This window comes from Pseudopipra pipra, chromosome 3 (genome assembly GCF_036250125.1).
Source record: "Pseudopipra pipra isolate bDixPip1 chromosome 3, bDixPip1.hap1, whole genome shotgun sequence".
NCBI classification, from domain to species: Eukaryota; Metazoa; Chordata; class Aves; order Passeriformes; family Pipridae; genus Pseudopipra; species Pseudopipra pipra.
Genome location: NC_087551.1, coordinates 21,655,717 through 21,675,065, shown reverse-complemented (window position 1 = coordinate 21,675,065; position 19,349 = coordinate 21,655,717). Strand labels below are relative to the sequence as shown.

Below are 19,349 nucleotides of genomic sequence, written 5' to 3'. Positions count from 1 at the left end.
ATTCATCAGCAATATATATAATTAATAGTTCACGAAGGAATTGGTGTATTGATTGTGCCTTACTAATTCTGTCAATATTTGAAGTGCCTAATTCTGAGGAAGAAACTACACCATCCATTGCCTTGAAGGACTTCTAATTTACTGTGATTTCATCAGGCTAGCTTTCCTTCCAGCTGTATATTTCTTTTTATTGATTTTGTTTTAAGACAGGAAAGTACCATGGACTTCCTATTTTGATCTTAAATCTCAAACTCCTCTGCTTCTTAAAGGCATATCCACAAATGATGTGCATTGGTGTGTTCCTACTAACGTGACTTTACCCTTGCAGGTCACTTGCTTCAGAACCATAGGAAAAATTTATTTGCAGTAACACAGAACCAGATCTGGAGTCCCACTCTAACCTAAATCCCATGTTCTCAGGAATATCCAGTGGCACTGGAGGGAATAGCAGGGGGCTGCTAAATAACATTGGTTTTGGGGATAAGACAATGAAATATGAGGCCGGAGTTACCAAGAGTTAGTAAGGATTAACTCCTTCCTTAACAGTAGCCATGGGGCTGTCTGGGTCTACAGAGCCTGAGATGAGACAGGGGAGAGCAGGAGAGGGTGGCCAGCATCCAGACCTTGGTGAGCAGGAGCTCTGGAGCATGCCAGTTGCATGGGCAGCAAAGCTTTGTGGAGGTGTTTTTTGACAGCAGATATAGCTGGGAGTTTAGAAGTTGATTTTACCTCTCTAGACTTATCTGCCTTGAGCATCAGCATAGATGTGGGGTTTTTTTCAGTTTAAAATGCGGAGTTCTGATGTACTGAGTTATTTTTATGGTGCACTGCTTTTGAATTTTAAAGGTAAGCTGGGAAAAAGTCTTGTTTATGATTTCTCACCTGCCCTGTTGCTAAAATGTGTTCCAAAATTGCTACCCTTTAAATGGCTGTCAGATAGTTCCTATCTCCATGAATCTTGACTAGGCATGCCTGAGGACATGCTGCAGATAGTAATTTTGATGCTGTGTAGTAACTATGTTTCAGTGGTTTTACCAGCAGATGTGAAATAATCTTTCAGAGAAATATACAAGCACATTCTGATGAAAAATATCTCTTGTAGCTACTATAAATAGCCCCATATGAAATTTTTAGGTCAGATCCTGTACTTATGAAGATACAAAAAGAAATTTTGAAGCAATATTATCTTACATCATCTGTGAGATGGACCTTAAGGCAAAAACTATTGAAGTTTGCTGTGGACTACTTAGATATTTTAGCATTTATGATTCTTTACCCAGAAGCACAGATTGATAATAAAAAACCACTCCATCAGCATTCAATGCCCATTTGATGTTCTGTGTAAAATAATGAGTTTCAGTACAATCATCAGAACACAGATAACCATATCAGCATTAGCTCCCATCTTCACTAGTGATCTTGGCATGACCAGAAAAACACAGACATGTGAAGCATGAGGAGGGGACACAGCCTTCCACTGCACATGGATGACAGATAGTTGTGGGAAGAGTTTGCTCTGCTTGTTATAGGGCTAAATGAAAAACTTCATTTCTCCTTGTTCCCTTCTGCTTCTCTGTAAAGAAGAACACCACGATGTAGGAATGTGCTGTAACACTTCTTTTACAGAAGAAGAGTTGAGGCATAGGGTGCCCCTTTGGGTGCCTTACTTTAAGCAGAATAACTGTTAATGAATTACATCAAGTTGTTTAAGGGCTTGGAAATTCTACTTGTCCAAAGTAAAATGGGAAAGCAATGGTAAAAGAGAACCTCAAATTAATTTTTCCAAGTCTGGGTTGCTGTCTTAAACATGGGGTCATGTTTCTGCCCTAGTTACCACTTTGTCACAGAAGCTGAATTACTGGAATACATTTTGTCACTCTGGGATTACCTCTGACAGCTATTACAGTATAATGCAGTACGTCTTCAGTTTTTGTTGGATGTCTATATGAATAAAAATAAATAGTGCGTGCAAAGAAAAAGTAAATTATATTTAAGGATTCTCTAAAAGCTATAAAACTGAAAATTAATATGTACTAGGGTAGAAGGAAGCTGGAATGATTAGTGGGTGCGAAGAAAATTACAGAGCTTACAGTATGTAATGTCTTCTTTAATCAAGTATTTACCTTGAGTCAAACTATAATGAAAGTCATTATAAACTTTTCCTTTTGAACTTACTGTCCTGGGAATCCAGGAGCTGGTTTGGCCCTGTTTCATGTTAGTCATTGCTCAAGGTGCTTTTCATGCCAGGCTTTTTGTATCTTCACAACTTCTGCTCTGGCATTTAATCCCAACTCAGAAGCAGACTTGACTATCCCAAGACTGTCCAATGCCAGTATGATACGTGGTAGCTTAGTCAGGTGAGCATATTGGAGAGGTTAGTTGGAGAGCACAAATTCCAGTAAAAATAACTGCACAAGTGGAATGACAGTCCAGTTTCTTTAGCACTCAGGAGCCAAAATCTTCCTCTTGTCGCAAACCTGTTCACAAAAGAGTTGTGTGTTTCTATGAATACACACAGGATAGTGAATTTTCCCTTCTTATCTTTTCTATCCTTATTTTATCTCACCAATCACCAAACTCTTTCCTGGTACAACAATATATACTATTGGGAACTTTTCAGCACACGAAGTTTTATTCCCTGGGTTTAGAATTCCTGAAACTGTGTATTGTCACATTGATTCTATGGCTCCTCTAGGTGTAGTAGGTGAGAATTATACTTTTATAGACTTAATATATTTTATATAGGTGTAAAATGTGGGGCATTGGAGAGCTATTATGCAGCATAGAAAATGTGCAAAGTTAATGAAATAGAGTGCTCTGGTGATGGCAGCCAAATAACTTCAGCTCCCTCAGAACAATTACCTGGGTGCTCCTCATAAGCTTTCAGCCCAGTCAAGCAACATCATTCCTGTGTTGACAAGGAAGTGGTCTTTGTGACCTTCTCTATCTGTGACTTCCATTGCCCAGTGTAGCAAATCTCCCTCAGTCTAAACCACTTCAGTTACTTTTTGCCTCACTGTAACAAAATATAAGGAACAACAGCAATATATGACCCTGAGAGGTATATCCAGGTATGTAATTATTTTGATACTTTGTGAGCACCTCTATTTAGTATCATATTAAAAATGTGCAAAAATCATGCAGAGCATACCTGTACACCCAAGAGGCCATTTTTTTCAGGCAGTTTGAACTCCTTTTGCTGTAGCCAGAAGCCAGTATTAACAACAGTATTAAGTGGATCACTGCATGCTGTACCAAATGGTGCTGAGGTGGGCAGTGCACGACACTCACTGCTGGTATATCTAAATCTACGACTAGAGAAACATCCCAGGAGGGAAGCCTGTGGAAGTATCAACACTGCCTTGGTGAGTCTAATGAGAATACAACAGAGCAGCAAGCTGTGCATGGTCTGGTGCTAAACTTAAAAAAAAAAAACCTTTAAAAAAAGTTTCAGTTGGAAGGTCTCAAAAGGATCTCAGTTATTAACAGATGAGAAAACATTGGTTTGGTGAAGGTTATCTGTGATATCCAATACACTATAAAGCTGTAGAAAGGGATGTGATCAGGTACTTTTTGCTGCTATTTCTTCTTTTGGAAGAAGAACACTCTACAATTCATCCACTCTACAATTCATCATGAATGATGTTTTGGTTTCTCTGTCTATACCTGCTCTCAACTCGGCCCTGCCATGCAATGCAGAGTAACTGTCAGGTGACAGAATAAAAGAGAAAATGTAGTTCAGATGGTGTGGATTTAATGTATATGTGACCAAATATATGAACATGATCTTCATATACACTAGGCATTTTTTTACATCTCATGTCTAAATTTTTCCCCCTCCACTGAGCTTTTTGTTGGCAGAAGCTGATAGAAACCTGGGAGTAATCCAGCTACACACACGCAAGCAACAATAAGCATTAAAGAATGAAATAATTCTCTAAATGAAGCACTTGTATCTAATTCTTTCAATCTAATTCTAAGTTTCTTTTTGTTTGTTGACTGTTCCCTATAGCAAGCTTGCCACTAAGCATTTGAAATGATAGAGACAGTTTCTAAACTCAGATGCACAAAGTGTATTGCCAAGTACCTAGCAAAATTTTCTGCTGCATTTATGCACCTGCCCGTAGTAGCAAATGTAAAGAAATGTTAGGTTACATTCTGATGTTTGGGTTGCAGTCGTGTACTCCTGCAAAGCCACTTGTGTCTACCTTCACGTTGTCTCCTGGGGTTGTCTCTGGGAACAGGTGAGCCTGCTGAATATGATACCAGCGACTTCATAAAGTTGTCATTATTGTTTCATACACCTCATGCCCTCCATATGTTCCCAAAGATCCTATAGAGGAAATGAGGTGCATGAAATAACAATGAATTTGCTTTCCCCTCACCCAGAATTCCTGTTGTTCCTGGGACATAGGGATGTGACCAGTATTTTGCACTGTGGGATGTCTTGGCAATGACAGGCAACTGTTTGTCCCCTCACCAAAGAAAAAGCTGATTAAAAAAAAAAAGATAAGAGCTTTCTATGTAAATATCACCTAATTATGTTTTGCTCAGCAGTTATTTGTTTATGTTGAACTTTTTAAACCAAAATGGAAAAAAATTTCCTTTTAATATCCAGTCATCGAGTTGTTTAGAGTATTATTTTTGCATACAAAAATAGGAAATATGAAAAATTTCACTTCTATTATTTTAAATACCTAGAAGTCCTAGTAAGCTGGTGTGAATTATTATCACTATCTTAGGGAGTAAATTCTGAAAATTAATGAAAAGTTTTCAAGTAAAGGTACAAAGAAACATAAGTTAATAATGGAACATATTTAATTTCTGGTTCCTTTAGCAGAAAAATCCTTCAAATATATTTGTTCTCAAAATCCTAACAAGTGGAAAAACATAATTACACTAAACTGCACAATCTTTTAATGTGTTCCAAGTGCTGTATGTGGTAATTCTTGTCTTATAAAACCCTTGTTTTGAAATCTGAACAATTTCAGAATGCTGCACCAAGCTGCCTCAGCAGTAATATTTTTGTAGAGTTTTAAGTCCAGCCCCTGTCAGGGTATGTGGCTTCTTCTGAAAACTGAATGCCCACAAAAATGTGCTTGCATTTAAAACAAACAAACAAAAAAGAATTAATGAACCAGCAGGATTAGCTGAATTGACCTTGATCCCACAAGTTGATCTCCTTGGGTCCTCTGTGGGCTTGTGGTCAATATGGGGAGAAGAGCTCTCTGTGCAAGGGTCCACAGTCGTGTGCCATGCCTGTTTTCATCTCACATTTACATCAACTGCATTCTCCCTTTTCTTTCCATTCATCTCTTAGATTGTGAATGAGACCAAAATGTGTTGGTTTTTTTTTTTTAATTTCCCTTGAGGAAAAATGCAGTTTTTTCTTCTCAAGGAAGCCTGACATAGTTATGAATGACATGGAAGCAGTGTTTTTTTCATCAAACTGGCATCACCAGTCATCATGGCTTCTTATGTGACTAATTTCTTATAAAGATATTTTACTTTAAAACATGTGTTTGCTGTGGCTTCATTTTTATAGTTGAAGATAGGTAGCTATAGAAAGTTGCACCTCCACTAGTAGCTGATTTTGTGTCTCTTTTATAGGCTTCTTTACAGCTTACATTGTAGCCCCAAGAAAATTACTTTGGAAGAAAATAAATTTTCAGGAATATGTTGTTTAATTTCAACCAGATAAGCTCCTTGAGGCGCGTTTCCCTGCTTATGTAGAAAACTGTTAAAATATAGAAGTGTACATCCTTTCTCTCCCAGAGACTAGAAGGTATTTGAGCTTGCTGTACAATTTTTGTAGATTCAAAGATCTTTTTTTCAGACAAATCTAAAATTTATTTAGACAAAATTAAAATTTAAAAGCTAAATCTATTAAGGTCGAATCAAATGTTGTTAGTTCTTTGAATCATAACATTTATGGATATTTTCAGTCCTATGAGCTGTAGCTTGTGGGTCCTCTAAGCAGGAACTTTTCGAAGGAGTTTGAATGTGCCTGTTTAAACCCTAAATATTCTTAGTCTCTTCCTTTTGCAATTCCTTACAGCCTCTCCAAAAGGAAGCAGGAACCATCCCATGTCTGGATCCTAACATGGAAGCAGCAATCGTTTATGCTTTTTAAACCTTAGAACCTCAGAACCTCAAAAAGGTTGATAGACCAGTATAAAAGAAATTGATGCTGCAGAATATTTTATTTATTTGTCTGGGGATGCAAAATATCATTGCATCAGTTTTTTAATGTACCATCTGCATTTCAGACATGAAGCTTATGACAAATTGCAAACATCGGTAGCAGAGCTGCCTGTTGACGGTGTTTCCAAAGCAATGAAAAACGAAATGAAGGACTTTTAAAGTAGTTAAGCCATGCAGTGCAGGAACTGTACTTTGAGTTGTTAGCCTGTGCATGTGTCTGTCCTTAGTTAGGTGTCTACCCATCAGAGCACTCAAGCTTATGTACTCTTAACTCTGCATATCCTGGTAGTCCTAACTGGTGCAGTAAGATCCTGTTTCTCTTTTCCTCTTGCTGTGCCTGTGTTTCCTTTTTGCTTCACTCTTGCCGGAAACAAATGTTCTAATGTTTCTGTCTCCTTCCACAATAAAGCACCCCCAATTCTACCTTTATCTCCAGACCAGAGAAATATTTACTAAACGAAAGATCTCTGTGAAAGACCTTTGATCACAAGCTTCTCCACACAGATACCCTCCACCTGCTGTGGTGGAGTCTGGATGGGTTGCAGAAGCACATGGGTTCTGTGTACTCCTTGCTTAGGTTCCTGCTGTCCTGTCTTAGAGCCAGATCCCCTTTTCTGGCTCTGTACTCAGCTCCTGGAGGGAGGGAATTTTTGTCAAACTTTCTGTTGCCTGGGAGCATTCCAGCCACGGACAGGACAGCTCCCTTTTCTGTAGTTATTTCCTACATGGTGGTTAAACACAAAGAATTTTTTAAAGTGGTTATTATCCTTCACAAGCTTAAGAAAAATATATTTTTTGGGGGAGAATAATAAATAAATTCTAACTGCCCTTGTCACTTTGTTCAAGCAGATTGGTTTCAAACTTTTTTTGCTGCTTCTGGTGTTGAGTCCCTTAAAGATTACATTTGCTTCAGATGAACAGTTTTATAGGGACCTGGAACTTACCTAGCCTGATTGCATCTGAGTGACAGCTTTTGGCTTAGAAAGGGTAGCAGATATGACTCATTAGTAAGTCAGTCCCGTTGAACAGCTGTTTGAATAATTCTGCCAGTCTGTAATTTCAAGAAGCAAAGCCTTCTTCCCCGAACGTGTATGTATATATACATACATATGTATGCACATACAGAGAATTTATACACATATAAGCCCATGAGGTTTTTAATGCTTATTCAGAAGTAATGTTTTTCAATGTTTATATATGTTTTTAGTTCAAGTAGATTATGGAAGAGTGTGAAAAGTGTTCTTTAATTCTTACATCTCTTTCAGCATCAAGGCCCAAAAGTGTGTGCTTTTGGAGGCTGGAGAGTTGTTCCTAAGTGTTAAAAGCATCCTGGTGTGCCTCTGAACTAGGAACTAGAATTTCCATTCCTTGTGAACAAAAGCTGAAATAAAACCATATGACTTGTGCAGTAGCTGGGCCTTACGTGAAATATCTTTATACTGGTGAGAGTGCCCTTGTCGAATGGCAACAGAGCAGTGAAGGAAGAAATCCAGGCTGAGAAATGTTTTCAGAAACTTTGAGACATATCTGACTTTTTGACATCGCTTGATAAGTGATTGCCAGGAAGCACAAGCTGACTCCTGACAAGCTGGGTAACAAAAGAAAGCACACTCTGGATTTTATCAGAAGCATAATTTAAGGTGCTTCTATTTTAATCCTTTGACAGTAGAGCTGAGAGTAATAAAGTGTTGTGTTACATCATTTCATAAAAGTGAAGTGACTGGAAGATGGTACACAAACATGAACACAGAGCCTGGTGAGGAACAAGGAGATGAGCATTAGAGTGACTGGTTTGACACATACTTACTTCTGCCTGATTTCCATGTGAGACAACAGTTGACTACCAGAGGCTAGCCTTCACACTTTATAACCTCTTCTTACTTCTGCTGTGTCTCTCTAGACCCCTGCTTAGTGAATGTAGCTCTATGGCCAACAGGCTGGCTTTTGTCAGTCATCTCCATTGACTCCTTGCAGGGTCAGAGGACCAGAGGATGAAATCCCTGACCTAGAATTGTCCTGTTTTCACAAAGTGACTGTGCTGTTTGAAAGACTGTTTTTATCTCTTGTTTTGACAGAAGTCACAATATACTATGTCTTAATCTGCAAAGGGTAGTTCAGCATGGCCTCTACAGACAGATGCCTGCATGAACACAGGGATCTCATAATACAAAACTCTGCAATGTATTTACCAGAAAGTGTCTCTAAATTACATAGGAAATGAAAAACTGACATCCAATTAAAATGTGATTTGTATTGTCACTCTCCTTTTCCCAGTGTTCTGATTTCAAGCAAAAAAATTACAGTGTGAAAGCAGTACCTATGTGTTTTTTGGAGCTCAGGTCCTGTTTTCGAGAGAAAGGCAGGTCATGCCTGGCCTATCCACTCTGGGCTCAAGCATCTCTACCTCTTTTCTGTTTTCTCCACTAAAGCTTGTTCCCAAATATGGCTGCAAAGCCAGGTAGTTTGGATGTGTGAGTGTAATGCAAGTGAGGGTATAGTACAGAGCTAGCCTAAGAATTCACATAACCTAAAAAATGGGAATGAAGTTTCTAAAGTTTTTAAACATTTCAAAATTTTATCTCAATTCTTTTCACTATGAAAAAAAAAGGCCTTGTTTTCCACCATTATGAAGACAATTAAAGAAGAAAAACATATTACTCTTAGTGTAACCATATAATAGTATTCTTAAATTCATTGCACATAGAGGCCTTGATTTGGTACCAGTGCTGATTGACCACTCCCCTGCTCAGTCATCAGTCCTCTCTTATGAAAACAGTACTAGACAAAGGCTCTGGAAGAAGGTAAGGCAAGTGAAATAATTACATAGTTTCAGAATTTAAACTGTCTACATCCCTATTCTAATGCTGACTGGTTCTGTATTGCTGAAGCAAAACTGATTTTTAAGTCAGAATTTAGTTTGTAAATGGAATAAAAAAGAGAAAAACTAGAAAAATTGCTCCTGGGGAGGTTAGTTAACTTTAATACTATAAAACAATGTTTATAATTCCAGAAGTTCCTGTGTTAAGATCACACGAAGTATTTAAAGGCTGCAACATATGATGACTGCATAGACTATATAGAGTTTCCATGCTTCCACTTCAAGATTTGGAATGCAGAGTTACTGTCACTATTGTGTCAGTTAGGATAAACCAAAAGTCTGAAGTGACAGAAAGAAGTTAGGGAGGAAGAGAGGAAAGAGTAGCGTGCCAGACTTATGACAAATGAAGTGGCTGTGTTTGCTCTAGTAGTAAGGCATCAGTCAAGAAAAAAGGCTGAAGACCAAGAATAAAAGTGGCAGAGAATTGAATCTGACAGCACTGACAGTGAATAATAGCATGTTACTTGAAGGCTAAGGCTGAGACATAGGCCCTTAGTGAATTTAGTAGAAACTAGCTGCATGAGCCTAGGTTTTTATTCCAGGCTAGGGAAGTGTTAATATCTAATATTCCAGGTAAGTTTGTGCAGTGGACATAGTCAGGAAGAAGGTGCTACCCTGAAATTAGTGCCCCGAAATGTATGTATGTTAGGAGTTATGCGATATATTGTTTTCTTTTAAAATTATTCTTGGGAGTAGTCTTAGATAGGAATCTTCTTATTGTTGCTGACCAAACTAAGAATAAAAGTTGTTCTCTGATCCAAAGAACTGAAAGTGCAGTTACTCTTCCCAAAAAATCTATGAGCAATATTCAAAGACTTTATGACACAGTAGTATTGATCTCAGTGAAACAGCAACCTGATTTAAATGAAACAGAAACCTTACCCACCTGTCACCCTTGTTATTAAGGGAGAAGACTCTGTTATATAGAAGACTCTGAAGGAAAATAATGCAGCAGCTTTGTAAAGGTTTAAATCTGGCTTCTCACAAACATATTTACTGTGCAGGATAAAGCACAGTAGTGTGTTTTTGGGAACAATAACCCAGTGATGATGAAGGCATCGTGTGGCCCTTTATGACTAAAGCTATGTTTAAAACAATCAGTAAGGTAAATCAGTAAATGTACAAAGAAAGTCAATGAGAAATACTGGCAATAAAAAATTACTTATATGCAATATTCAGCAGATTTTTTTAAATAGGTGGATATATTATTTAATAAGAAAGAGTCTAATTTGGAAAAATAGAGGAAGCTGATGGGCCTGTAAGATCATTAATTTCTTGAAGGAGACAAATTAGAGACTTCTATTCAAGTGTTTCTCATAACAGAAGAACTTAGAAAATTACTTTGAAGCACATATGAACTCTCAGAAGGGAAATGCTTTTTAAGTGATCCACAAGCAATTTGCAGAACCTACTGCCACAGAATGACTTGGCAGCCAAGTGAGCTCCAAAAGTAGTTAGATAAATTAATGGTAAAACAATCCACCCAAACCAATCTGAAAACCACGATGCAGATGCAGTCTCCTACTCAGAAAGTCCCTAAAAGTATGCATAGTCAGAACTTAGGAGGCTGTATCACTGAAAGTAGCCCTGATTCTTTTCCTAACAAGCGGTTAGATAAAATCAGAGACATAATAATAGTGGTTAATTGTCTTTTGTAGGCATCTGCTTTGGTTTGGGGAGTTCTGGGTTAAGATGTATTGTTTTTTCTGTAAGTCTGTAGGTGTGGTATTTGTAGTTCAGAAATGCATGGCTGTAATGGATGTTTGAGCAGTCTAGGTTGGCACACCTTTCATATAAAAGACATTGGGGTAATATGACTTCAAAATGTGCAGTGATGATATAAAGCCCTGAAAACATTTTACATCAGGATCTGTATAAAACTTGGTCTTGCTGGACTGTCTAAACAGGTGTGTTGCTCTGGGTAGCGCATTCATCCAGTACAAGAAACTATAATAAAACAGGAATGGTCCCCAAAAATTATATTGATCCAATGCTGTATCATATGATGCCTCACTGGAGAGTATGTTCCCATTTTCAGGTACAAGGACCTGCGATGGAAGTTCTTAATCCACTGAAATGTGACAGTACTCAAAATATGTTCAGTACTCACCGTATAATGCAGCACACTGGGGTTTGTAAGTCCAAGGAATTTCTGTGTTGTGTAAATTATGAAATCAATATGAGGGATGGTTCTCACATGCTTCTTAGTCTGATGTGTTCCTTCCTATACTGATGGAAACACCTGTCAGTGTCAGTGCTGCTGTATTTTCTCTTGCTGAGTTGGACATGATGTACAAATGTAGAAGCTTTATTCTTCCAACCCAAAGGAAAATTAAATTCTCTTACCTCTCCCTTTCCCCATCCTTTCCTCTTGCTCAGTAGGATTGAAAATTCCACATCTTTGATGTCTGCCTTTCTGGTATTAAAAAAAAAAAGTTAAAAAAGAAGTTAAAACGAAAGCAGTTTAAAATGTATGTAAAAATACTCCAGCTGGCATTCTGTTGACAACCCTGGATGGTGGAAATGGCTTAGGTGGCTATGGAGATGCAGCTGTGGACTTTAAAATGGTTACTTTGTGCATCTGAGATTTGAGAATGGCAAACTAGAAGTGGTGGATTTAAATTGAGATCCCATCATGAAAAGTCAATGCCTGGTTAATCCAGCATTGGTATTTTGTAATTTCTGTCCATAGCAAGTGACTTCTATGGGCACTGTTTAGTAACAAAAATGTTTTAATTTGCAAGCTATCAACGTCTTTTGGGGCTGAAAAAAGTATTACTACTGTAGAATACTCTTCCTCTGCAACAGACTGCTCACAAGGAAAATGGTTCTAGTCTACCCTATTGCTGAATATATTTACGTAAATAGTGATTGTTGGACAACTTGCCAAGAACAAACTATTAGTTAGTTAAAATGCTCATTTTTGCTCTGCAGTGTTGCTTCCTTTGTTGTTCTTTTGTTAGACACCAATTATTACTATAAGGATCATGATTATGAAATAAGTCCTGTTTTAAAGTTTGAAAAAGAAATGATAACTTATATTCTTTGAGATATTTATAGCAAGCTTAAAAATACTTTTTCTTGATGTGTACCAGTTAACTTAATTACTTAATTATATCTGCAATAGTGATATAGCTAAAGAGGAATATGTTTTGTGGTAAGAATTTACAGTAGGTGACACTGCTGAAAAAGGAAATGTTTCCTATTTCTCGAGATTATGAAAATGTCACTAGTGACAAGTTTGTTTATTTTAGCTGCTAGAACTGAATTTTTCAAGAATGAAATTTATGAAATATGTAGTTGTATAAACCTGTTGGATACTTGACTCTGATTTTTTTGTTGCTACAGTGAAAGTTTTATAACTGTTAAGTGTAATTTCTTTAATTATTGAATTATCTGTTATGCAATATTGTTTTTATTAGTTGGAGTTAATTTGATCCAGAACAATGTATGGGCATTTTTTCTTGATGTTTTAAAATGATTTTTTTTAAGAAGTCCATTTGCTTGCCTAACTCAATAGAGGAACATTTGGGGAAACTCTGATTATAAATTCTGTCTAATGCATGTTTGTCTTCACTAAATAGTTGCAGCAGTAAAAATAATTGTGTTTGCCATCTATCTAAGGTGATAATGTTACTGATATTGTGGATTTTGCATTCTCCCTAATGGTCTGAAATTTACAGCTCTGCTGTGTGCTGAAGTGCCTGGGGTGTCTGCTGAAGATTAAATTGTGGCCCAACTGAATGATAGAGCTCGAGCAAAGCAACACAGATCCTTTTCTAGTTTATTGCTTAGATCAAATAAGTGATTGAATCAATTTATTGTGTAATGTGTATGAATATAATTTTTTCATGAATATTGACAAAAATCTTTTTAAACTTGCAGCAAGTAGTGGCAGCAATAAATGCAGGAATCATACCTTTAAGAAACACATCTGCTCAGATCAGTCACTGGGACTTGGGAAGTTCCTTCTTCTTTGCTGGCACTGTTATTACCACCATAGGTAGGACACAGCTTATTATCTTTTTATAGTAAATGAGATGAAATTTTTGATTTCCGATGTGTGCGTGTATTTGTGAATGCTAAATCTTCCAAATCTACTATTTTGAAGTAGAGAGTTACTTTTTAGTAGAGAGTTAGCTTTTTAGCTGCTACTTTTTAGGGCAGAAATAATAGCTGTCTGTAAGGAGCCCTAGCCGAGTGATTTTTCCGTAGAAAAAAAATGTTACTGTATATTTCTGTGGAAACATTTTTGGGGGGCAATTTTGTCACCTGTATAGTCACAAGTGTTAAATAGGGCATGATTTAAAGCACATGTGCGTTAGACCTTGTCTGAATTTCAAGTCTGTATAATCTCATTAGATACTGTTATTTTATCTAAATTCTGAAAGAGCCACTAGACCTCCAAACAGGTGTAAATAGGAGCAGCATTTCATATTTCAGTTTCTACCCTTTGGCTACAATATAGTGCACATCATATACAGTTAAAAAATGTAATGTAACTCACAGCTCACAAAGCAGAATTCACAAAGATGGATGGAAATTTGCAGCAGAAATCACCAGAAAAATATTTAAGACCTACATTATTAGGGTAATATATAAGGAATTGTTAGAATAATTACTCCTACATAATATTTATATGCATATTGTGATGGAAAAGGATGTTCTTTCAACTGTTGTCTGTACCTTTCTTCTCTCTTTATGCAGAAGTGCATAAGTACCACATTTTTTGTGTGATTGAGTATATACATGTCTATATGTATATGTATAAATATTGTGCCTGTGCATACTATTTTTCCACATCTAGAGTAACTGAAACACAGGTTTAGTGAGAACAAACAGTGAAACTCTTACCTCCTTGACTAGTAAGAAACTTATTGATTTTATAGCAGCAGGTCCACAAGGTGATAAAAAAATCAAGTATTGAAAAATACAGGTTATAACCAAAAAAAGCAAGGCTTTGACCAAAAAAAGCAAGAACCTTGAAAGGATAGCTTTATGATCAGTCATATGTTATCCTCTTCTGACAGCACCAAGCTTTATATTTTAAGCATCCATGGTCCTGTATAAAGTGCATAATAGTTGTTGGGCTTCCCAATAAGGATAAAAACTAACATATGAAAAGTGTTCAAGGAATTAAAAGTTTAAAAATTATTTAAAACTGTGGAACATTTTATTTCATCATCTGTTTTTTTTTTTTTCAAGTAAAAGTAAGACTTTTCCAAATCTAAATGTTTCCTGACTTAATTTATTGACCTGATTCTACCAAAACATGTATGAGTCCTGCTTAGAAGAGAGCAGGGGATCTGCAAACGCATCCAGGCCTCTGGTCCACTGTCCCCAGGAGGCAAGATAACCAAATGGGAAATACATTTGAAAACTTATATTTCAGGTCATTTCTGCAAACCAGAGTTGTCAGAAGCAGGTCAGGCTAGGCAAAAGTAAATACTTCTTTCAGGTTTTGTGGTAGAAATATGAGAAAAAGTAGGAAAAGAAAAAAAATCTTCCATAAAATATTTTGGCTTTGGAGTAACTGTTTCTTTGGTTGTTTGTGTTTGTTTGTTTTTTTTTTTCTTCATCAGAGACCCTTTCTGATGAAAAACTCCCAGTCAGTTGCAGTTTTGAGCATCATTTCTTGGGGTCCAAGGACAGCATGCTTCACACAGCATGTGAAAGCTGTAGCGTGGTTGGCATTGTCTTACTGCTGTGAACCATCTTCCCAATGGTTCACAGGGCTTGTGGTGTGACAGCAGGTACAGCTGTGGTGAAAAGTGCTTGGAAATGCGACTTTCCTGGGAAAATGATGACGAGCAGAACAGTTGGGTTCTTTATATTATTATGTGCCATCAAGTGATTTTGTGTTCAGAATAGTATCTTTTTGTATATGAGTAAACTTTTGAAAATGAAGGCATTCCTTCCAGTTAGGGGACATATGTTAATAATTAACTTGATATTTTAATTTCTGAAGAGAGTCAAAATATGGTTTATGAGCATCTCCATAGAGTTGCCACACGTTTCAGCCAAACACTACAGATATTCTCTATGAACAAAGACAGGACACTATACATTAAAAAAACAACTTTACGGAAATAATTTGTAAATGAGATTTGATAAATATGAATAAAAATTATAAATATTATATCCTTTAGTCTGTATAACTTAAGTACTTGAACAGAAGAAAAGGGATTACTACCATTTAAAGAAAATTATTGCTTTCTAGTATTGCAGCAGATTCTGTAGCTTTCCAAACCTCTTATTACTATAATTTTACCTTATCATTTAGCCCACACTCTTGCTGGTGATATCTCAGAATCTGAGACATTCAAATGGAACCAATAGTCTATTTATGAATAGAGTTTCCCAAACCTTTTTTAATGAAAGCAAAGCCTTTCTTTATTGACAGTAGCACTTGCATCCCACAAATATTTGGTTTCTGGGGAGAGAGGATAATAAATAAAGCCTTTAGCATTTGCCTAAGAAATAAGTTATTGTTTTGCAGTTACTGTTATTGTTGTATCCCAGTAGTGGTGAACATTGAAATGAAAAATATTGACTCTCTATTTTGGTGGCTGTTGGCAGCAGACCAGAACCATCTTCTGGATCTCCTGTAGGCTGCTGAAAGGCACTCTGGTGGTGACATGTGTATCTATTGAGTTTCAAAGCCAGCTCAAAAAAGCAGAGGTAACAGCACAGAAGACATCTTGATATTTATTTAACATTTTTTAAGTTCTCTTATAATCCTTCATGCTATCCAGTAAATGTTCTAGTGCATAATACGAAATTAATAAATTCAGGTTTAATAGAACTGAATCTGTCATACTGCTACTAGATCCTTCCTAAGAAATGGATTTAATTGAGAGTCAGAATCAAACAATTTCACAAGGCTTTTTTTAGAACAGATCCTCCATTTTATCTTTGCATTTACTACTGTGCTAGTGCATAGAACTTGTTTCAGGAAGGGCTATCACTGGTTATAGGTTTGACTGGCTTAGCTAGGTGTTCTTGCTTGTGGATACATTCCTAGAACAAATATGCCTCATCTCAACAAAGAAATGCAAAAGAATATGAAATTTGAAAAATGAAATATGTGATTATTATTCTGTGCATATGGAATGGTTTCAGACAGTCCTTAAGAGGGAAATAGAATTATAAAATTATCTATGAAAAATATTGTTGCTTTGTTCCCTGGGATACTGTGCATGCTGCAAAGAACTAAAAAACCTCTTTTTTCTACCTGAAAATGTCATTTTCCTGTCAGTTGTGTTCTAAGACCACACGTCCAAAGAAAAGAAAAAGAAAGTAGAGAAGAAAAGCAAGAAAAAATGGCAACTAAATCCTAAAGCTGGGGTTAGTGCTGAGGAGGAGGGAAAAATAATCTTTATCTCATATCTTTTTATTCTAAGAGCTCATTGTTGGCAATGTGTATGATTTTTATCCTATAGATCATTTCCTTCAATAGGTAGCTTAACTCAGAAATGAGCATACAGACAGAACCTGTACATACCCCACTTCCTGCCAAACAACTTATATTTTAGGGGCCTAAAAAGTTTTATATTGGGAGCTGATTAGAAAGAGAGACCTGTTATCCTGCAAGCTTGAGACTCGTAACTAGAAAAATGGAAAAAAAAAAAAAGGTAGACACGCCAAGACCTTGAGTTCAGGAGTTGTTTTGCCAAATGACTGGTGTCTCAGCACATAAAAAATGTAGTGCCTGCTGTAATATCAGAAACTCCATCACAAGAACCTCTACTAGACTGCTATGGATCTTACTCTAAAATAGCTGCATTATTTCCACTTATTCTAGCCAGTCTATAATGACTTTTTGAAGAACTGCAAGTAGACACGTAGTGGGAAGAGTATTTGTTCAGCCTCCTGGAAGATGGAATATCTTGGATAGTAGCTGTGACCTTGCTGGGAATGCCAGCAACCCCACTGGTAGTTGCGGTTTGCTAGAGTGCATCCTTTCAAACAGAGCCATGTCTGCAGAGAGATGAGCTCAGGGACTCCTTTAATACCTTAGCACTCGAGGATACAATACAGATGCAGCCATATTGATGTCCAAATCCAGTAGTTCCTAAGGACTGTGTCTACAAATCAAAAAAGAAAGAACACATAGTTTCTTTTTATCCTTTTCTGCTTTTGTTTTTACCAGCCCTTGATTTTCAAATCCAGACTTCTCATGGGCACTGGAAACTGAACATCTTGAGAAGTTCACTCATGACTAAAGTCTTTAAGTTAGGTTCATGCGTCCGGCTATGGTAATATGGTTATGTTTTTTTGGGTCTGTAAGCCTAGCAATCATTTTTAAAGAGTATAAAAGAATGTAAATATTTTTTAAAAAAGAAAAAGAAACAAATTGTAAATATTTATGTTTTAGAGAACAGCTGTGAAGAGGATGCTGGAAGGATTTTTTCCAGCGAAGATGCTGGAAAAAATTGATATTTTTGACTAGAAATTTGAATTTGATTTGTCAATTTTAAAGCTGTAATTAGTTATTTAGCTTCAAATGCAATTTCACTGTAAGGAATCCTTCCTTCTGTCATTTTCCCCCTGCCTGGATACAAGGTTTGCTTGTGAAGGCAGGATATTTTAAGAAGTCTTATTACATTAATTCTTGATTTGAAACAATAATAAAATCCTACTGCTGAAACTGTCCCTTCTGGCACCATTTCACTGCATTTTTGAAATACAAGGTAACAGAGTAATGTGTTGATAACAACAAGGAAGAAACAACTATTGAGGATGAGTATAAAAATTTAATTTTATAATATTGCAGCTTATCAGAATATAAATACTTGGATTTCTGTTTGTGTATTTGTAACGGAAGAGAGAAGAACAAGTAAGAGAGAGTGAAGTGCAAATGCTGAGGTGATAAAAGAGGAGATTGGAGAAAAAAATCCTAAAATTAAAAAACATAAAATACATTTGCAGAAAAATATTCCGATACATGACTTTTCTCCATCATATTGGTAATCAAATCTGCATTTGGGTCTATGACTTAAAGGAACTTGACTGCTTGGTGAACACTGGAGTACGTGGCTTCTGAGGACCTGTTTCTTTCAAGCCTTCTTCATAAGGCAAGATCATGGATCTTATGCTCCACTAATAGCCAGGTGCATGTGCCCAGATATCATTCGGCTTCTAACAGGACTATGTGTGTGGTAAAACTGAGTAAAACCAGCTGATAGGACCAGCTGCAGAGCAATGCATAAAAAAGTGTTTAAGATTTATGGTCTGTGAAAATGTGGTAGTGAGAGACATGCTAAAGAGGTCACTGGGGAATGAGGTGGAAATGTTCCTTCCATCTCTTACTCTGCAGAGGACTCCATTGAAAACTCCTGCTGTCCAGCTGAGAGTCATATTGACTCTCAAAGTGTGTTAAACATGTATATCTCATCTGCTAAGATGTCAACAGAAAGTACTCTTCTGTTTAAAAAAATCCCCTGGAGATCTCTTCAGAATTCAGTCTTTCCTCTGGATTAGTGTTGTGCTTACCTTTTCATCCCTGTGCTGCTCTTCTTAATAGAAGATGTTGGAAATAAATTAGTTTTTTAGTCTCTATTTTTTCCATTCTAATTTATTTTCTTTGCTCCTTTTGTTGTGCCTTTGAAAGAGTGTCTGAATTTGACCCAGTTATTGGCCGCTGACAAATAGTTCAATTGTGCTCTGGAGAGACCTGCTAGGATTTGGCAATGAAATTCTCCAAATATTTCATCTGAACTGAGCATATTCTCTCCCAGGACAGCAGCGGCTAAACAAGATTTCCTCTGTAATTATTTCTCCAAGGAACCGTGAGTTGAAAGTGTATTACCACTGTGCCCTCAATTTTGTCCTGCATTTGCTCTGGCAGTGAGAAAGAGGGCTTATCTGACTCGAATGCTGAAGAAATAATACTTGGACTGTACAAGATACAGAAGCAATAATTAGGATAGGACTTCTGGGAGCTAGGGAACCTGGGACAGTGCTGGGGAAAGGTGAAGAGCTGAAAGGAAATTATATTAGATGAAGAGCTCAGTTAAAGACATTGAGGGCTTGTAGAAAAATTGAATTAAATTGAATGAGCAAATCAGAGAAAAGAAATTGAACTTCACTGACCAGAATGACTGAGACTAAGAAAATACTCAACAATGTTAAGGGTAGCTCTGAAATTGAAGAAACACAAGTTTATGGGATGATACACAGGCTTCATTACATAGACAAGTGATATTTTTTTCTGCCAGCCCTGTTTTGATACACAGGTGTCTGATGTGCAGGATCAATTGGAAGC

General features: G+C 36.8%; 1 protein-coding gene and 1 long non-coding RNA gene across 4 annotated transcripts in view; one reads left to right on the top strand and one right to left on the bottom strand.

Annotated features, from left to right (window-relative positions):
- Positions 1 to 19,349, top strand: part of KCNK2 (potassium two pore domain channel subfamily K member 2) — a 107,135-nt gene that overhangs the window by 31,665 nt on the left and 56,121 nt on the right. For all 3 annotated transcript variants that reach the window (XM_064648238.1, XM_064648239.1, XM_064648240.1), the window contains one exon: positions 12,968 to 13,085. In XM_064648238.1, the coding sequence (XP_064504308.1) occupies positions 12,968 to 13,085 (118 nt within the window). The remainder of the gene's footprint in view (positions 1 to 12,967; positions 13,086 to 19,349) is intronic.
- Positions 2,087 to 3,012, bottom strand: LOC135411069 (uncharacterized). The gene is made up of 2 exons (XR_010428979.1): positions 2,863 to 3,012; positions 2,087 to 2,477 (listed from the first exon to the last, which is right to left on the bottom strand). It is a non-coding gene; the product is annotated as an uncharacterized LOC135411069 (long non-coding RNA).